Genomic DNA, 16,587 nt, shown 5'->3' on the forward strand with positions numbered 1-16,587 from the left:
GGTGCAAAAGCTGCTGGTCCTCACGCCGTAGCGGTCACTGCCAATAGCTCAGTTAGCGATGGCGAACAAGAAGCGGCGGCGCTCCGAGAGCTTCCAGGCCGAGCAGAGCGGCGCGGATGACGCCCGCAAGCGGCTGGCAGCGTTCCACGAGCGCATGTTCGAGCTGCCGCAGGAGGAGGCGGCGGTGGCGGCCCCGGAGACGCCGCGCGTGACCTTCAAGGCCAAGAAGCACAAGAAGCTCAAGAAGAGCAGGGGCCCGGGCGGGGACGAGGACGACGGGGAGCCTGTGCCAATGGTCAAGTTCAACGCGAAGCCGAAGAAGGCGAAGGCGAAGACGAAGGCGCCAGTGGCGGCTGCAATTGGGCAGGCGAAGAAGGACAAGAAGGTGATGGGCCCCGCAGTCGTCAAGGTGCCAGGGCTGTCCAGCGCAGTGAAGAGTGGAGCGCTGAAGACGAAAGTTGTCGCTCGGGTGGTGAAGGAGGAGAAGAAAAAGACGCTGAAGCAGCAACACGCGGCAGTGCAGACGGTGAAGAAGACGGCGAAGGTGCAGGTCGCGATTCAGGCGCCGCAGTGGCATTCCATGAAGAGTGGAGATGCCCAGGAGGACGATGATGGAGTGGACCCCTTGGAACAGGCGCTCGGGAGCATGAAGGAGCTCGTGACGAAGCAGGATGCCAAGCCGCCTCGCAAAAAGCACAAGAGTGTGACGAGCAAAGCGGATGCTGCAATGGAGACGGAGAAACCAAAGGGTGTTGAGCCTACGGAGACGAAGGCTGTCGAATCTGCTAAGGCTATCGACGAAACGATGAACGTGGATGTGAAAGACGACCTGGGCAAGCAATCTACTCAAACTATGACGAAGAGTAAAAAGAAGAAGATGAAGAAAAAGAGAAAACCGTTGCTAAAGCAGGCTGCATTGAAGGCCAACGACGATAAGGTTGCTCCAGAAACACCGGTGGTAGTCTCGAAGCAACCCAGCACCCCGTCCTCTGCAAGCAATAAGGACACAGTTGGAGTTAAGTCGCCCATACCTGGTGGCGTGCATGGATCGGCAACTAATCAGCATACGGCACCATCGCCAAAATCACCAGGCCCCCGCAAAAAGCGGAAAAAATCTCCCAAGGTAAATGGTATGAACCACGCATCACCGAAGGACATTGTTCCCGTGCAGCCAAGAAAAGGAAAACCACTCGTTTTATCAGATGAACCGACGGGTGGAGGCGATAGCAACACGAAATCAGTGAAGAGCACCCACACGGCAGTGTCGAAGACGGCAAAGATTGCGCCTGTACTGAAGGAGAACACCGAGGCTGCAGCACCGGCGTTGAAGACGCCAAAGATTGTTCCTGCACTGAAGGAGAACACCGAGGCTGCAGCACCAGCGTTGAAGACGCCAAAGATTGCGCCTGCACAGAAGGAGAACACCAAGGAGGCAGCACCAGCGTTGAAGACCAAGGAGGCAGCACCAGCGTTGAAGACGCCAAAGATTGCGCCTGCACAGAAGGAGAACACCAAGGAGGCAGCGCCAGCGTTGAAGACCAAGGAGGCAGCACCAGCATTGAAGACGCCAAAGATTGCGCCTGCACAGAAGGAGAACACCAAGGAGGCAGCGCCAGCGTTGAAGACCAAGGAGGCAGCACCAGCGTTGAAGACGCCAAAGATTGCGCCTGCACAGAAGGAGAACACCAAGGAGGCAGCGCCAGCGTTGAAGACCAAGGAGGCAGCACCAGCATTGAAGACGCCAAAGATTGCGCCTGCACAGAAGGAGAACACCAAGGCTGCAGCACCGGCGTTGAAGAACAATATCGCCAAAGTGGAGATGACGGCTACGAAAGAAGCGAAATTTACGAAGCCGTTGACGCCAATTGGAGCATCTCTCGCCAAAGACACAACTAAGAAGAATGACATGTTCCTGTCCGTTCGTGAAGTACCGGTTAAGCCCACAGTGGCCCCCACACACTTGGCAAAGGCGGCAGCGTCGCCAGTTCTTCAGATGTCAGAGGAATCGTCAGAAAGTGATGAAGAAAGCGATGTTGGTTCCGATCACAGCGATGGCGCATCGCTGTTTTCACGTCTTATTGACTCGGCAGCACGAGAACGTTGGGAACTCGTGGAGGTTGGACGTCTAGTTCGATTATTCGCGGCTGAGTGGGGTTTCAAAGAGGGCAAGACCGCGAGCTTTCTTCTTGACACATGCCCCGAACTTGTCAGTGTGGACTTCCTTGAAGGCCTGGGTATTAACTTGTCTGCGAAGCACCTGATGCAAGTTTTCGAGGCCGGGTCGGGCAAATCCGGAGTGCTAGTGAACAAAATGGCGTCTGCATTAGAAAATGGACATCTGAGCGTGCATGACCCGTCATTTGTATCTGCATTGGAGCGTCGGGTGGCGTTAATGGACTCAAATGCGGAAGTGATGGAGCTGCTGCACCCGCTGATGGAGAGTATGTCGACAGTGCGTGATGTCGGTTGCCTGTTGAAGCAATTGTGTGAGCACTGGCAACTAGAGCGTAAGATTGCTTTGGTTCAGCAAGTGTTGCTGTCAAATATATTTGACGACCTAGACGGAAATCAAGATGACATCTTGCTCGACCTGCCTGATCTTACTGATCGATTAGATTTTCCGAGTCGGTTAGACCAGGAAGATGTCGACGAGAATGGCAACTTGAAAGGCTTTCTTGCGAATGAAGATAGCGAATTTAGTGAAGTGGAAGGATCAGAAGACGAGCTGGATGAAGACGATAGCGAGGAGGAGGAGGAGGACCCTTACGAGGGTGAGACAGATTCGGAGGAAGAGACCGAAATTACTGGCCGTACTCGAGGAAGGAATCAATTTATTGAGGACGAGGCTGATGTTGGGGAGGAAGACGAAGAGGAAGAGGAGGAGGACGAAGAGGAGCGCCAAGATGACGTTGAGTCGTCTTCATCAGATAGTGATTGATGAAATGCCACATACGCGGCTAATTCCAAATACAACGAGCGAGAGCTTACTGTTAGCAGCGTTGCACACACCTTTTACGTCGCGTTGGTTGAAGCTGGGCGAGTCTGCACCCCTGCTCACGTCCACACCCACACCTGCACTTGTCCCATTGTGCACCACTCGTTTTCAGCTCGCAGGGTTTGCGAAATCTTGCAAGAATGCGCCACAAGGAGGAGCAGCCGACCATTATGAATCTCCTCCTTTTTTGCGCAGCAGGCGTGAATCTCACTTTCAGAAAAAGTCACTACACTTGCCATGCTGGTGTTACATTGTACAGTATTGCTACTGTAGTTTTATTTACGCATTGGTGTCTGTGTTCTCGCTGTAGAGTTCACAACGGCTCTAAATCGTTGGCCCAACGCTCATGAGGATCAGTGGGCAACTGGGAGAAGTCATTTTCCTAAATAGACGACAGGTTATTGACGGTATTTCTCGAAAATAGGCAAACTTATCCGCTCAGTTAGTATAGTTGGTTGTTAGAAACTGCAGGCCGAGAGGCAGGCAACTGTATACGTGAGGTTGCGAGAGCAATAATACAGTCTTTTCGATGAATCGGTTTGCTACCAACCGCAGATTTTCGATGGGAAAACCATCTCGAGAGCTGTTTGTGTTGTCTACGTCGAGATGGACCTGAAGAACCAGCTTGCCCGTTACTTACTGCGCCACGACGGAGCAACACCGGCGGCTGTAAACATGGCGAGAACAAAAGAGAGCGGTAAAACTGCAACACCAAACCGCGTGTTTGTGGCGGTCTAGACTCGACGGCGCGAATACTGTAGTCGATTATGCCGCTAAAAACTCTAAGGGCTTCCCCGTTGTCGGCGTTCAGGCCAGAACGCACGCGCTGCAGGTCCAATGCAGCTCAGCACGAGTCCAGCGCGATGGTGACGAGCAAGGCGTCGTCGGGCGCGGCGAATCTCGCGTGTTGTTGTCGGCCACCATAGTTTTGCTGGTGCAAATGTGGAGCTGCGTGCCCCTTCTCTGTCACGAAGCGAATCTCCGAGATTCACGGCACGTTGAAGGCGGAAGATCGAGTTGACACCTGGTTACGGCCTCTGGGCCCCAAGCACAGCTCGTCGCCCCAATGTCGCCCGCGCCGCTGGGGCTTTCGGAATCTCACCCACTCGTTACAAATTCGGCGGGGCTCATCACTTCCCAATCGCTCAGGTGGACCTCGGAATCCCTCTTTGGAGCGTGTCGTCAATCCAGTCGCCATGAAGTTCGGCAAGGGCTTGCTGCAGGAGATCCTGCAGAGCAACCCGGAGTGGGCCCCCTTCTGGCTCAACTACAAAATCCTCAAGAAGCGCATCAAGGCGGTGACCCGTGCAGCGCACCACGCCGCCAACCAGCGCGACATTTGTAAGTGATTCTACAGTACATACATCTGTGCTGCATCTCCCCCCGTACTCATCGACCTCGTCCCCAATTGCTAGCCGAGTCCGAGCTAGAGGTTGCGTTCTTCCGCGACCTGCAGGCGGAACTGAAAAAGATCTCACTCTTCTACGCTGCCGAGGAGAAGCGCTGCTCCTTCCGCTACCACCAGCTGCGCTCTGTGCTGAAGACACTCAAGGTTTGTCGACGAACACTGCGTATTCTCATACGAGCACACTTCTAACAGCTCTGACGGCGCCCCTCATGCAGAAACGGGAAAAGGTTGAGGCGGTTGAGGCCCAACGACTCATGTTTGCATTCGTCCACTTCTACCGCGAGTGCATTCGGCTCGAGAACTTCGCCGTCATGAACTACCAAGGCTTTTCAAAGGTAGATTCGTGCTTGAATGGTTATCAGACTGTATTCGGCCGTTGTCTTAACTAGCTCTTCGTGCTTAACGCCTCAGATCCTCAAAAAGCACGACAAAATGACGGGCTACAACACGCGGTCCAAGTACATGCGCCGAAAGGTGAATCTGTCGTCGTTCTCGAACTACCCGAGCTTGCTGCAGATCTTGGCGAGCACGGAGGAAATGTTCCACGAGGTGGAGCGCGACGCCCGCATGGCGTCTGCCGTGTCCAGTATCAAGCTCAACATTGAGCCGCAGGTGACGCCGGACGCTAGCAGCACCCGTGCCCTGGCTCCGGTGGTACACATCCCCTCCACAACCTCAGTTTCACCAGGCAGCTCGTCCACGCCCGTCGGAACGACCGCGTCGGTGCCCCCAAAGTTCTTGTCACCCCACCTCACGCCATCCAACTCTTCGGCGGCTGCCGCCTCCTTCCCTGCCTCGGTGCTGTGGGCCTCTGAGGAGCAGAAGTTTCAGCTGTAGCTCGAGACCCAGCAAGTGATCCTTCGCCACTCAAGTCTAGGAATACCCAATCCACGTCTAATTTATCCGCCGCAGTAGGATTCGCGTCAAGAATCAGTCACGCAGCACAAGTACATGTAGGAGGCAGCAGCAGTAAGTAGCAAACCGATCTACAACATCAAGTTTCACTTTACGACCGATAATTTTCAATGCTACAATTGGTCAACACCTCGAAATATCACAATTCCTTGATCCCTCCCCCCAAAGCTCAATAGATCGTCAAGACAGCATGGCCCAACTGCTGCGCGCTGCAGGTGCGCGTGTGTATGAGGCTCCAGCGCCCACCTGCCACTGTAGCTACTACGTAGTAATATTGCCTGTGCTTGGCCTTCAATCCAACAGCAAATGGAAACCTCGAGAAGGTGATCGAGCTGCGCAGCGACTGGGCCTTCCAGAACAAGAAGGGCGAGTCCGGTACGACAGCAGCAAACGTGAATTTTGTCTGCGTCAGTGCGTGCCAACGTGAAATTGTAATCGCTGTTGTTATTGTGTTGCTGCGGCAGTTCTGCACGTGGCGGTGGCCGAAGATCAGCTGGAGATCGTCCAGCACCTCGTGGCCAATGGGGCCATGCTCAACCTGCAGGAGAAGAAGCGCCGCTTCACGCCCCTGATGCTGGCGCTGGCTCAGCAGCCGCCGAGCTTCCAGGAAATCTTCCAGGCGCTGCTCAAGGGCAAGCCGGACCTCAGTGTGCAGGACTCGTCGGGCCAAACGGTGCTGCATCTGGCGGCGGGTATATCACGCATTGGGGTTGAGCTTGGCGACTGTGTGTGTGTACTTACTTCTGTTGCTGGTGTGTTGCAGAGTACGAAGAGGTGGACTCGTTGAAGCTGCTGCTGAGGGCGAAGGCAAAGGTTGATGCAGTCGACAATAAAAAGATGACGGCACTCCATGTGGCCGTTGGCAAGGGAAACCTCGAGATCGTCCAGCTACTGCTCGAGACGGGTCGCGCCAACGTCAACGCTGTGGATGTCAAGGGCAACACGCCGCTGTAAGTGGACTCGCCTTTTATTTGATAGTGTTGCTGGTATTTTATGGGTGGAAATGCTGGATGGGTGTAGGCACTGGGCGTGCATCAAGAACGGCGATGGACAACTTGAGTTGATCAGCTACTTAATCTCCAAGGTTCGTGTCGCGAAAGGGGAAAGCAGTTTGGGGTGCGGATCTCAACTGTTGCATTGTTGTGTATGCAGGGCGCCAAACCTCTCAAAAATGCCCACGGAAACACACCGTTGCATTCGGAAGCGATGCACTGTGATCCAACTGGAAACTGGCCGACTGAAGCTGCGGAGACGTTGGCCACTGCATTTCCAGACTTGATCGCTGATGTGAACAATGGTGGGCTAACTGCCCAGCAAACCTTTGAGCAAGACATCGACGCCGAGGAGCCCGTGGAAGATAAGTCACCGTCCAAGCCGTCGAAGAAGGGCGGGCGTCGGGGCAGGGGTGACGATGATGAGCAGTTCCAAGAGAACACCGCTGCCGCACGAGCTGGTACGTAACACTTTAAAAAGAGCAGATGCGAGACCGTGGTGTATGAGGACTGAACATGTTTTTTTTTTCAACACGAACACTATGCAGCCGCTATCGCTCACTCGAAGAAAAAGGTTTCCAAGAACAACAAGGAGAACAGCGGCATGGCCCCGTACATGTGGGTTGCCCTGGTTTTTGCCATTCTGGCTGTCTTGAATGCTATGTTTTCAACGTAGTTCTAGCTGAGTCGCAGGCAGAGATTCTGCAACCGGAAGTGATAATCTCAACGGAAGTGGTGTCTCTCCATTTCTTGCTTCGAATTGTCGAACAGTAGCGAAAGGACTTCTGACAGGAAATCGTTTGGAGGGGTATGTACTACTTGTATTTTTACTCGCAACTTCGCTCAGCTCGCGGCGCGTGGTCATAGCGAGCAGTCGCAGCGAACCTCATGCAAGCGACTAGCATGTGGGAAGGAGACTATCGCGTGATCGCACTGCTTGGCGTCCGGTGGCTACGAAACGATGATTGTCACATCAGCAAAGAGGAGGTAAAAACCTGAATGACGCCGGGACTGGGTGTCGGTGAAACGGACTCGATGACATTTTCACCGAATTGCGCTGTACTATCGCGTGAAGAACGATCTCGTAAGCTCTTTGCTCTTCAACGGCATTTAAAGAAAAATGGACACGAAGCTGACAATAGGATACGTGAGATGGATCAATCAAGCTTGAAACCATCAGTGGTTTGATCCCATGATTTCTATCGCAAGCGAAGCACTGTAAATGAACTGACACCATTTCCAAACGTGTCTCCTTGACCACAGCCTGCACTGGAAGCGCGGTGAGAGCTGAAGATTTGCGTTTGGTCGTCATGGTGCTTTCTTCAACCTGGAGATTGCAGTCTTTCGTGGCAGTTGCAGCAGTGTGTGCTTTATCAGCGGGCGGCGTTCGTGCTGAGACCAGCAACATCGAGTCAGCCTCTGGATTAGCGGGGAATTGTGAGGTTTCGGATGGAGACAAGCAATTTGGCATCCGGGCGATCACCGATCTGACGTGTGTTAGTGGTGGTCTTGGCTGCTACGATGATTACTGCCGATACTGCAAAGTTCTGGACACCTTGAAGTCAGCTCACCTCGAGAGCTGCGAGTCGCTAGGAGCTTCCTTCCCCACCATGGCACCTCTGACTGTCTCGACAGGACCTTGCCACATATCGAGTGGTGATGCTGCGGTTGGTATAGCAGGAATGACCGATCCTTCGTGTTTATATGGAGGTATCGGCTGCTTCAACGACCACTGCAGATTCTGCCAGGCCAAAACAACGCCGCAGTCGGCTCAGTTTGTGTCGTGTTCGTGGACGTATAGTTCGACTTCGGGCTCGAGCGACACTGGCGATGTCAACTTTGTCCAGGCTAACACTGATGCGTACACGACAGAGTCAGCTCAAGCAAACATATCATCCAGCAACGATGAAGATGAAGAAGCCTTCGAGACGGGAGTGGCGAGTTCGTGCACCTCAACGGCGACGGATGGCGATTTGGCAGTCGGGATTAACATCACCACGGATGCAAGTTGTGCCAGTGGAGGCATCGGATGCATAGACAGCATTTGCCGTTTCTGCCGAAGCAAGAACACTACCCAGTCTGCGCATCTGAATGCATGCCCTGTCGTCACCAAGGTTTGCTCTACAACGGTGTCAGCGGGCGATGCTGCGGTGGGTATCAACATCATCAGCGATGCCTCGTGTGCAGCGGGCGGGATCGGGTGTATCGACGATGTTTGTCGCTTCTGTAAGGTTCGCACGACACAGCAGTCGGCTAATTTTCAAAACTGCTCGGACTTCGTGACTACTACAACACCCTCATGCAGTCAAGTCGTGTCAGCTGGCGATGCTGCGGTCGGCATCAATATCGTCACGGATGCTACCTGCGCCAACGGTGGATTGGGGTGCATCGACAGTGTGTGTCGATTCTGTCGAGTGACTACAACTACCCAATCTGCCACCTATGTCGATTGTGCCCTGATTGGAAGCTCCACATCGACAACACAGGCACCTACGGCAGCCACGTCCGTTCCAACAGCAACTGCCATCGTCGTCACCGCGGCTCCAGCAGCTACTATAGTGACGCCAGCTCCTACAGCCACGAAGCAGGGTTGCAGCCAGACAGTGTCGGCAGGAGATGCAGCTGTCGGTATCAACATCGTCACCGATTCTAGCTGCGCGTATGGAGGATTGGGATGCATTGATCAGGTGTGCCGATTCTGCAGAGTCACAACCTCTGCTCAATCTGCGACCTTCATCGATTGCGCCGCAATTGTAGGCACGACTACTTCTAGTCTGACTACAGCAACCCCGACAACAATAGCCCCGACCACTACGCCTGCAACTACGACGGCAGCTCCAACCACTATACCCCCGACAACGGCTCCTCCAACGACGGTGCCTCCAACGACGGCGTCTCCAACTGCACCTCCTACTACGACAGCAGTGTCAACGTCTACGAGCCCTTCTATTGTATTCGTGTGCTCCCGTACGGTATCGAGTGGTGATAAAGGTGTCGGGCTTGACATCGTCTCGGATATTCGCTGCAGTGATGGCGGAACGGGGTGCTTGGATGACGTCTGCCGCTTCTGCAAGCGCTTTGACACGGTTCAATCACAGCCATACATCAATTGCTCCAGTATACCATCCTCAAATGTCGGTGCTGACATTACTTTCGTACCGATTCCGATTGTAAACGATTCCGACGCGCCGGGCAGACTGCTTCTCTCAACCACCACTGCGGATGCAGCGGCCAGCACCGATATGTTCAACAGCTCCAACACGTCTACTGGTGAATCGCACGAAAGTCTGGAATCGACAAGTGCAAGCGTCTGCACTACGTCGGTCTCCGCTGGAGATGCTGCAGTTGGTATCAACATTGTGACTGACACAAGCTGTTCGAATGGTGGCGTTGGTTGTATTGACAATGTTTGCCGATACTGCAAAACGACGAATTCCATCCAGTCGGCGCACTTAACCAGTTGCCCTACCAGTACGACAACAACTACGGTTACACCCACGCCTATTACTTCTGCGAGCACGACAGCGTCCAAGACTTGTACGACAACTGTATCAGACGGCGATGCCGCCGTTGGCATTGGTATCATCACTGACGTGACATGTGCAAATGGAGGACTCGGCTGTATGGATAGCGTGTGTCGGTTTTGCAAGACGAAAACGACGGATCAGTCGGCGCATTTGGGGAGCTGCTCGGACTACTCGTCTGCCTCTACGTCTTCCTCGACGACCACAACTACTGTTGCTACGACCGCGACCTCTGCTCCTACTGTTTCTCCAACAACGGCCCCGGTGTCGACAACCACAGCTTACTCTATTCCTTTGGATTGCTATCAAACTGCATCGAGTGGCGACAAGAATTTGGGACTCGATATCGTCACCGATATACGCTGCGGCGATGGTGGCGTAGGCTGCGTGGACAGTATTTGCCGCTTCTGCAAGCGGTTTGAGACGACGCAGTCGCATTCATACATGAATTGCTCCGATATTCCGTCGTCCAACAACGGCGCCGATGTCAATTTCAAAGCGATCGCTGCCGTTGACGACACCCAAGAGACCAGCCCTGCCGATATAATTGTCGCGGCTCATGAGTCAGCAGAGGTGTCTTCAGAACTGGAAGAAGCGTGTGTTAACGTGTCGTTGGCTGATGGCCAAGCGGCAGGAGGTATTGGTGTAGTTCTTGACACTCTTCACTGCCCTGAAGGGCTTGCCTCCGGCTGTATCGGCAATTTGGGCTGTAGGTACTGTATGAGGTTCCCAACTAATATTTCCGACTACCTGGAGTACTGCGAGGTTGTGAACGCTTCCGATGTGGCCTATGCGTTATCCGGCGAAGGTGTCGTCCCTGTTGATGAGAGTAACTCGATATCGACGGAGGGGCGCTTGCTCTTGGCTGAAGGGGGTAATGACATGACGGTTGCGGGGACTACACAGACACCAGGCGCCACCAAGTTGTTCTTAAAGGGAGCGTCTTCATATATTGTCGGTGCAGTGGTATGTGTGGGCGCCGTGATCGCAGTGGGTTTGGCGGCATTCGGCGTGAAGCGCACGGTCAAGACCCTTCGAGGTACTAGCAAGCACAAGGTGGAAGCGAACTACGACGACGAGAGACGCCCGAGCGTCCTGGTCGCTTCTAACGTAGGCGAGCTCGGCGTTATAGGTGATGTGTAAACGGCATGCCCAGACGCCACTGCGTTGCCTCATGCGGCATCGTTCCATATAATTCCCTTTGCATTGACAACGATCTATCCCATAGGAATGCGATCCCGTCCAAACTTGTATTTCTGTTCTGCTTCGCTTGCTTTTGTGCTAATACTAGTTGAAACATAAACTTCTCACATGGGTGGCGGCAAACGGCAAGTGTGCGCTAAAGTCTCGACTCCCAGAGTTTTATGTGGCGTAGACCTCAACCCCGAAGAGCGTCGACGACTGCTCGCGTTGCGCAGTGGGGGACCACTGCCCCCGCTATTATGACGACGAAACACGTTGAAGTTGCAGACCGGCACCTGTTTTTTTTTTTGCTGGCTGGCATGAAGCCTCTCCAGGCTGGAGTGTCGGCACCGGAAGACTTCCAGCGGAAACTACTACTGGCAGAGCCGCTCGTTTGCATGATGTGGACGCGGGTTCATCATCACAAGCACGCAAGGTGCCGGCATTGCAGGCAGCGAGTACGGCGTTCCAGGCCGAGGTGTTTTCACATGCGGGGGAATAAAAAGTGCCCGTCCAATCACCTCGATCACCCGTGGCAGCATGTGCTGCGGTATCGCTGTGGCTCGCAAGGGCAGGTTGACCTGCCGCGTTAAACGCAATGGCGAGAGTGGTGGTCGGTCCGTCCTCAGACGCGGTTGTCTTGATTTCAGTATGCGGTCATTTGATACCGTGACGCGGCCATGTAAGCCCCCGAAATTCAGCCTCCCCCGCTGCTATTGGCCGATATCGGGTCAACGTTGAAGACGCCTTGCGTCACGGCCGGATTCTGGCGTGAATGGCGCCGCTTCCCCTCAGGATCGCGCCGCCAGCGCAGAGTCACTCCGCCATTTGCCTCCAAGCGCGCAACCCGTCCGCCAACAGCAGCAGCAGCCCCCACCCGCACCGCACAGACCAAGCATGTCAGAGCTGAACGTCAACGCCGCCAACGTCCGCGTGCTGGGCCTCGTCTCGGACGCGTTCCGCCGCGTGCTGACGCCCGACGCGCTGCGCTTCCTCGCCTTCCTGCACGAGCAGTTCGAGCCGCGGCGCCAGGCGCTGCTGGCCGCTCGCGTGCAGCGCCAGAAGGAGCTGGACGCCGGCGTGCTCCCGGACTTCCTCCCGGAGACCGCGTACATCCGCGAGGGCGACTGGAAAGTGGCGTCCATCCCCGCCGACCTCGCCGACCGCCGCGTGGAGATCACGGGCCCCGTGGACCGCAAGATGGTCATCAACGCGCTCAACTCGGGCTCCAAGTGCTACATGGCCGACTTCGAGGACTCGACGGCCCCCACGTGGTTCAACCAGGTGGACGGCCAAGTGAACCTCCTCGACGCCGTGCGCAAGACCATCTCGTACACGCACCCGCAGACGGGCAAGAAGTACGCGCTCAACGACAAGGTGGCGACGCTGCTGGTGCGCCCGCGCGGCTGGCACCTGGACGAGGCCCACGTGCTCGTGAACAACCAGATCATGTCGGGCTCGCTCTTCGACTTCGGCCTCTACTTCTTCCACAACGCCCACGAGCTGCTCGCGCGCGGCTCGGGGCCGTACTTCTACCTGCCCAAGCTGGAGCACCACTTGGAGGCCAAGCTCTGGAACGACGTGTTCGTGGCTGCTCAGGGCTACCTGAGCATCCCGCAGGGCTCCATCCGTGCCACCGTGCTGGTCGAGACCATCGTGGCCGTCTTCCAGATGGACGAGATCCTGTACGAGCTGCGCAACCACTCGTCGGGGCTCAACTGCGGTCGCTGGGACTACATCTTCTCGTACATCAAGAAGTTCCGCAACCACCCCAAGTTCGTGGTGCCGGACCGTTCGTCGGTCGGCATGACCACGCCATTCATGGCTGCCTACGTGAAGCTGCTCGTCCGCACGTGCCACCGCCGTGGCGCCCACGCTATGGGCGGCATGGCGGCTCAGATCCCGGTCAAGAACGACCCGGAGCTTAACAACAAGTTCATGGCTGCCGTCACGGAGGACAAGTCTCGCGAGGTGGCTGCCGGTCACGATGGCACGTGGGTGGCGCACCCTGGTCTTGTCAAGATCGCTATGGACGCGTTCAGCAAGATGTCGGGCCCGAACCAGATCTCGTACATCCCCGAGGCTGGCAAGGACATCACTGCCGCTCAGCTTATCGAGCCCCCGACGGGAGCCATCACCTACAACGGCCTGGTGGAGAACATCGACGTCTCTCTGGTCTACACGGAGGCGTGGCTGCGTGGCAGCGGCTGCATCCCGCTCCACAACAAGATGGAGGATGCCGCTACGGCCGAGATCTCGCGTGCCCAGGTGTGGCAATGGATCCGCCACAGCTGCAAGACTGTGGAGGGAAAGACCGTGACCAAACCGCTGGTGTTGGACATCCTGAAGGAGTGCGTCAACAAGCGCTCGCTGAATGCCGCTCCTGGCAACAAGTGGGCGCTTGGCGGTGAGGTTGTGGGCAAGGTGTTGACGGGCGACGACATGGTCGACTTCCTCACGCTGCCGTGCTACCCGCGCATTGTGCAGCTTGGTTCCAGCATCTGAAGCTAGAGTCCCATCGCTACAAAAAGCATCCTGGCATGCCAAGGACGAGCTGACTGAGCGATCCGAGTAGTAGGAATGTTGAGCGGTGGGACTTCTTGGTGGTGGCAAGGTGGAGAGAAGAGTCAACCAGTGGGCAGCGGACAGCTAACGCGTCTTCGGCAAGCACACTGCACAAAGGTCTAGTGTCGTTTACGATATTATATAATTGAATGCACCACGAATTGAAAAACTGCTGCAACGGTTAGTCGTTTGATTCAATATCCTTGTCCAAGACGCTGCTTCCTTCTACTTCGTGTAGTGTCTCCAGTAGCATCCAGTTCTGGCAGATCAACTGTACCTCCTGCCACTCCTCAGCATTAGTTCCTGTGCCAAGGGGGTCACCGCAGCGGAGGTTGTTCACCTTTTGGCCCAACCGAAAGCCTCCCAACTGTGCCGGCCACTTCGGGTCGTCGCACGGCACTACGAAGCTCTGCGGTACGTGTGAATTGCCATGGATTTCTTGGTATCGCTGCATGGCCGGGATAAAATAGCAGTTCCAGCGAGCCTCTCGGGCATTCCAGCTGAAGTCCAGCTTCTCGAGGTCGTCCAGTTGGTGCTGCAGTAATTTGTCCTTGTTGCGGCGCAGCTCGCTCGTCCAGTAGCCAAGTTTGTATCCCCACGTCGTGTGCGGCCACGAAGCGCCTCCTTCGGGCACCGTAAAAGACACCGGCATCAAAAGATCCCCGTGAATCGACCGGTATGTCTGCATAGCGGGCACCGTCACTTGGTCCCATAGGAATCGCTTCCAGTCCTCCACGTCTGGCAGCCCCAACTGCTGAAGCTGCGCTTTCACTTCGTCCAGACTTCGTCGTCTTGAGGGCTTCTTAGCTGAGGCACAAGCTTTCAGAAACCTCGAGATGGTCGTGCCTAGTTTCATCCCTTGCAGTTCTTCCGGCCATTGATCAGCATCAGGATGGCGGTCGTTGGGAATGGTGAAGCGTAGAGGGACGGCGCAATGGCCATGGAGACGCTGGAAAGTCTGCAACGCGGGCACCAGCAGCTCAAACTGGCGCTGCTGATGTGCTGCCGACCGGGAGCTCTGCTTCCGGAGCTGGAGCTGCACGGGCGTCGTCCGCGAGGAGCGACGAAGGAGACAATGGACGGTAGCGGACATGATGGTGCGCGGAGGGGCCAACAGTACAATGACATGCAGGCTGATGAATCGTAATGATTGTCCCTGATCAATTTTCTGGTGGTCTTTGTACTTACTTATTAGTAAGTGGTGATGGTGGAAGTTGTGATTTTATTCATTTGGCAGTCGATGGCATGTCGACCGTACGTAAAATATAATACGAGATGGCTGGTTGGGTGCCATGGGTACTTTACCTTGATAGACTTCTGTCGCTGGCCCGTAGAGCGTTGTTCGAAGCGTATCGGGCTTGATCGGCCTCTTGGCGAGCTCGCTCGAACTCCTCTTGCTGAAGTCGGCGAGCCTGCATCTCGGCTATGCGCAGTTGCTCGCGGTCCTCCGCCAGAACGAGCTCACGAACGGTGTAGTCGTCGATTCGGCCAACCTTCTCGATTGGGACGCGGTGTTTGAGCTTGGGCAGCAGCCACAGCAGAGCGTTCGGATCGCTGTACGACTCGTAGAGACGCGGATCGGATACGGCCTTCAGATTCGAGTACGGGTCCAGCATGAAGATGAGGCTGGGATCCATGCCGACCTCCTCGTACGCCACGACGTCAGTAGGGCGGTTGCCAAAGCCAGCTACGAAGACGGGGTGCTCGATCACGCGACCGGCGTGGATGAGCGTGAGCTGGAGCTCGTTGAGCACCTGGATCTTGAAAATATGGGGGGTCTTGTTGACCACCTCCGTGAACAGCGCGCCTGTAAGACCAGTTGAATTCGTGATGAGAACTCCCGGTGGAAGCGGAATCGATTGCTGCACTGCATTTTCCAAGTGGGTTCGTGACGCCGATGCCCAATCTAATGGGCGCGCAGTGAGATACACGATTCGCATCCCCAGTTCGTGCAACTTGGTGAAGAAGTCGCAAGCCCCGGCGTGCAGAAAGTCATACTGCCCAAGACGCAGCGTACGGATGTGCCCTTCCACGTCACTAATAGTAAGTGTTCCGTCCAAGTCAACCACAATGACCGACTCATTGGGCCCCCAAAGATGCAGCTTTGCGTCCACGTAGCGCACGGTGTTGGTGTACTTCTGGTAGTGTTCAAACCGCACGTGGTTCGGTTGTTCTTCCGACAGATCAGCGAAGAGCAAGTCCCCCGGGGGGATAATCACACCACCGGTAATGAACGTGCACCGCCCGCGCTCCTGCAGCTCCATTTTCGTCGGCAACTCCTTGCCGTTCACGAGGATCCTCACCATGTCTCCCACGCCGGTGGCATAGCTGGATCGGAAACGCGACCACGAGAACGACACGTGCCACGACGTGGTAAGATACTGCCCCTCCGTATTCTTCACTGCGACAATGTCGACTGCATTTCCCGCCATTTTATACAACGGGGACACGCTCTGCTGCTCCGCCACGGGGGCCACCACCTGCACCGCGTTGCTGTTGGCACGCGGCAGTTCTGCTTGGAACGATCCTCCGCTGCCCATGGTCGACGTGGCAGCACTGCTGCTGCTACTGCCGCTGCGACTGAGCCCCCTGGAGGACGGGAAGAGCTCGGACTCCTCCTCCTCCGCCTCGACTTTCTCCGGTTTGTCCGTTGACGCCAGAGCCGGAAAAAGTTCGTAGCTGGCGGGCGAAACTGGCTCAGCCGCGACCCCTTCATCCACTCGGGCGGCGTTGGCCATGGGGGGCGCCTCCTTCGCAACGGCAGTGGCCACGGGGACGCTGGGGGCGCAGCCGAACAGGTCGTAGCTCTCGTGGGCGTCCAGCACGCTGGTGGACACGGATTTGACCGGCGCAGGGGGCGCTCGCGGCAGCGCTGGGCCCCCGAAGAGACTCATGGCCTCGTGGTCGTCGATGTCGCCCGTGGACGCGGCCTTGACCGGCGGCGACATCGCGGAGGACACTTGCACGGCGGACTCCATCGTGAGGCAGGCAGCTCCGCTTAGCGCA

General features: G+C 55.9%; 6 protein-coding genes across 7 annotated transcripts; 4 read left to right on the forward strand and 2 right to left on the reverse strand.

The window, feature by feature from the left end:
- Positions 1-58: 58 nt before the first annotated feature.
- Positions 59-2,938, forward strand: IUM83_00566 (uncharacterized protein; the record flags this gene model as incomplete). Its single annotated transcript, XM_067924346.1, has 1 exon — positions 59-2,938. One exon carries the CDS (start codon positions 59-61, stop codon positions 2,936-2,938), a length of 2,880 nt encoding a protein of 959 aa, XP_067789007.1.
- A 1,253-nt stretch (positions 2,939-4,191) lies between these two features.
- On the forward strand, positions 4,192-5,240 carry IUM83_00567 (SPX domain-containing protein 1; the record flags this gene model as incomplete). The annotated part of the gene is made up of 4 exons (XM_067924347.1): positions 4,192-4,336; positions 4,411-4,547; positions 4,619-4,738; positions 4,815-5,240. The coding sequence occupies 4 exons, from the start codon at positions 4,192-4,194 to the stop codon at positions 5,238-5,240; spliced, it is 828 nt and encodes a 275-aa protein (XP_067789006.1).
- Positions 5,241-5,508: 268 nt separating this feature from the next.
- IUM83_00568 (Serine/threonine-protein phosphatase 6 regulatory ankyrin repeat subunit B) lies at positions 5,509-9,296 on the forward strand (the record flags this gene model as incomplete). Its single annotated transcript, XM_067924348.1, has 8 exons — positions 5,509-5,533; positions 5,622-5,693; positions 5,783-6,010; positions 6,082-6,268; positions 6,339-6,402; positions 6,471-6,771; positions 6,859-6,928; positions 9,113-9,296. The coding sequence occupies 8 exons, from the start codon at positions 5,509-5,511 to the stop codon at positions 9,294-9,296; spliced, it is 1,131 nt and encodes a 376-aa protein (XP_067789013.1).
- Positions 9,297-11,913: 2,617 nt separating this feature from the next.
- On the forward strand, positions 11,914-13,521 carry IUM83_00569 (malate synthase A; the record flags this gene model as incomplete). Of its 2 annotated transcripts, XM_067924349.1 has the most annotated exons (2): positions 11,914-12,808; positions 12,916-12,944. In XM_067924349.1, 2 exons carry the CDS (start codon positions 11,914-11,916, stop codon positions 12,942-12,944), a joined length of 924 nt encoding a protein of 307 aa, XP_067789011.1. The 2 variants fall into 2 exon arrangements, with proteins under 2 accessions (XP_067789011.1, XP_067789012.1); XM_067924350.1 differs by having other exon boundaries at positions 11,914-13,521.
- Positions 13,522-13,762: 241 nt separating this feature from the next.
- IUM83_00570 (Lipin protein) lies at positions 13,763-14,674 on the reverse strand (the record flags this gene model as incomplete). The annotated part of the gene is made up of 1 exon (XM_067924351.1): positions 13,763-14,674. One exon carries the CDS (start codon positions 14,672-14,674, stop codon positions 13,763-13,765), a length of 912 nt encoding a protein of 303 aa, XP_067788476.1.
- A 208-nt stretch (positions 14,675-14,882) lies between these two features.
- IUM83_00571 (lipin-like protein) lies at positions 14,883-16,559 on the reverse strand (the record flags this gene model as incomplete). The annotated part of the gene is made up of 1 exon (XM_067924352.1): positions 14,883-16,559. The coding sequence occupies one exon, from the start codon at positions 16,557-16,559 to the stop codon at positions 14,883-14,885; it is 1,677 nt and encodes a 558-aa protein (XP_067788477.1).
- Positions 16,560-16,587: the final 28 nt, after the last annotated feature.

This window comes from Phytophthora cinnamomi (assembly GCF_018691715.1).
Source record: "Phytophthora cinnamomi strain GKB4 chromosome Unknown Contig53, whole genome shotgun sequence".
In the NCBI taxonomy this organism is placed as follows: domain Eukaryota; phylum Oomycota; class Peronosporomycetes; order Peronosporales; family Peronosporaceae; genus Phytophthora; species Phytophthora cinnamomi.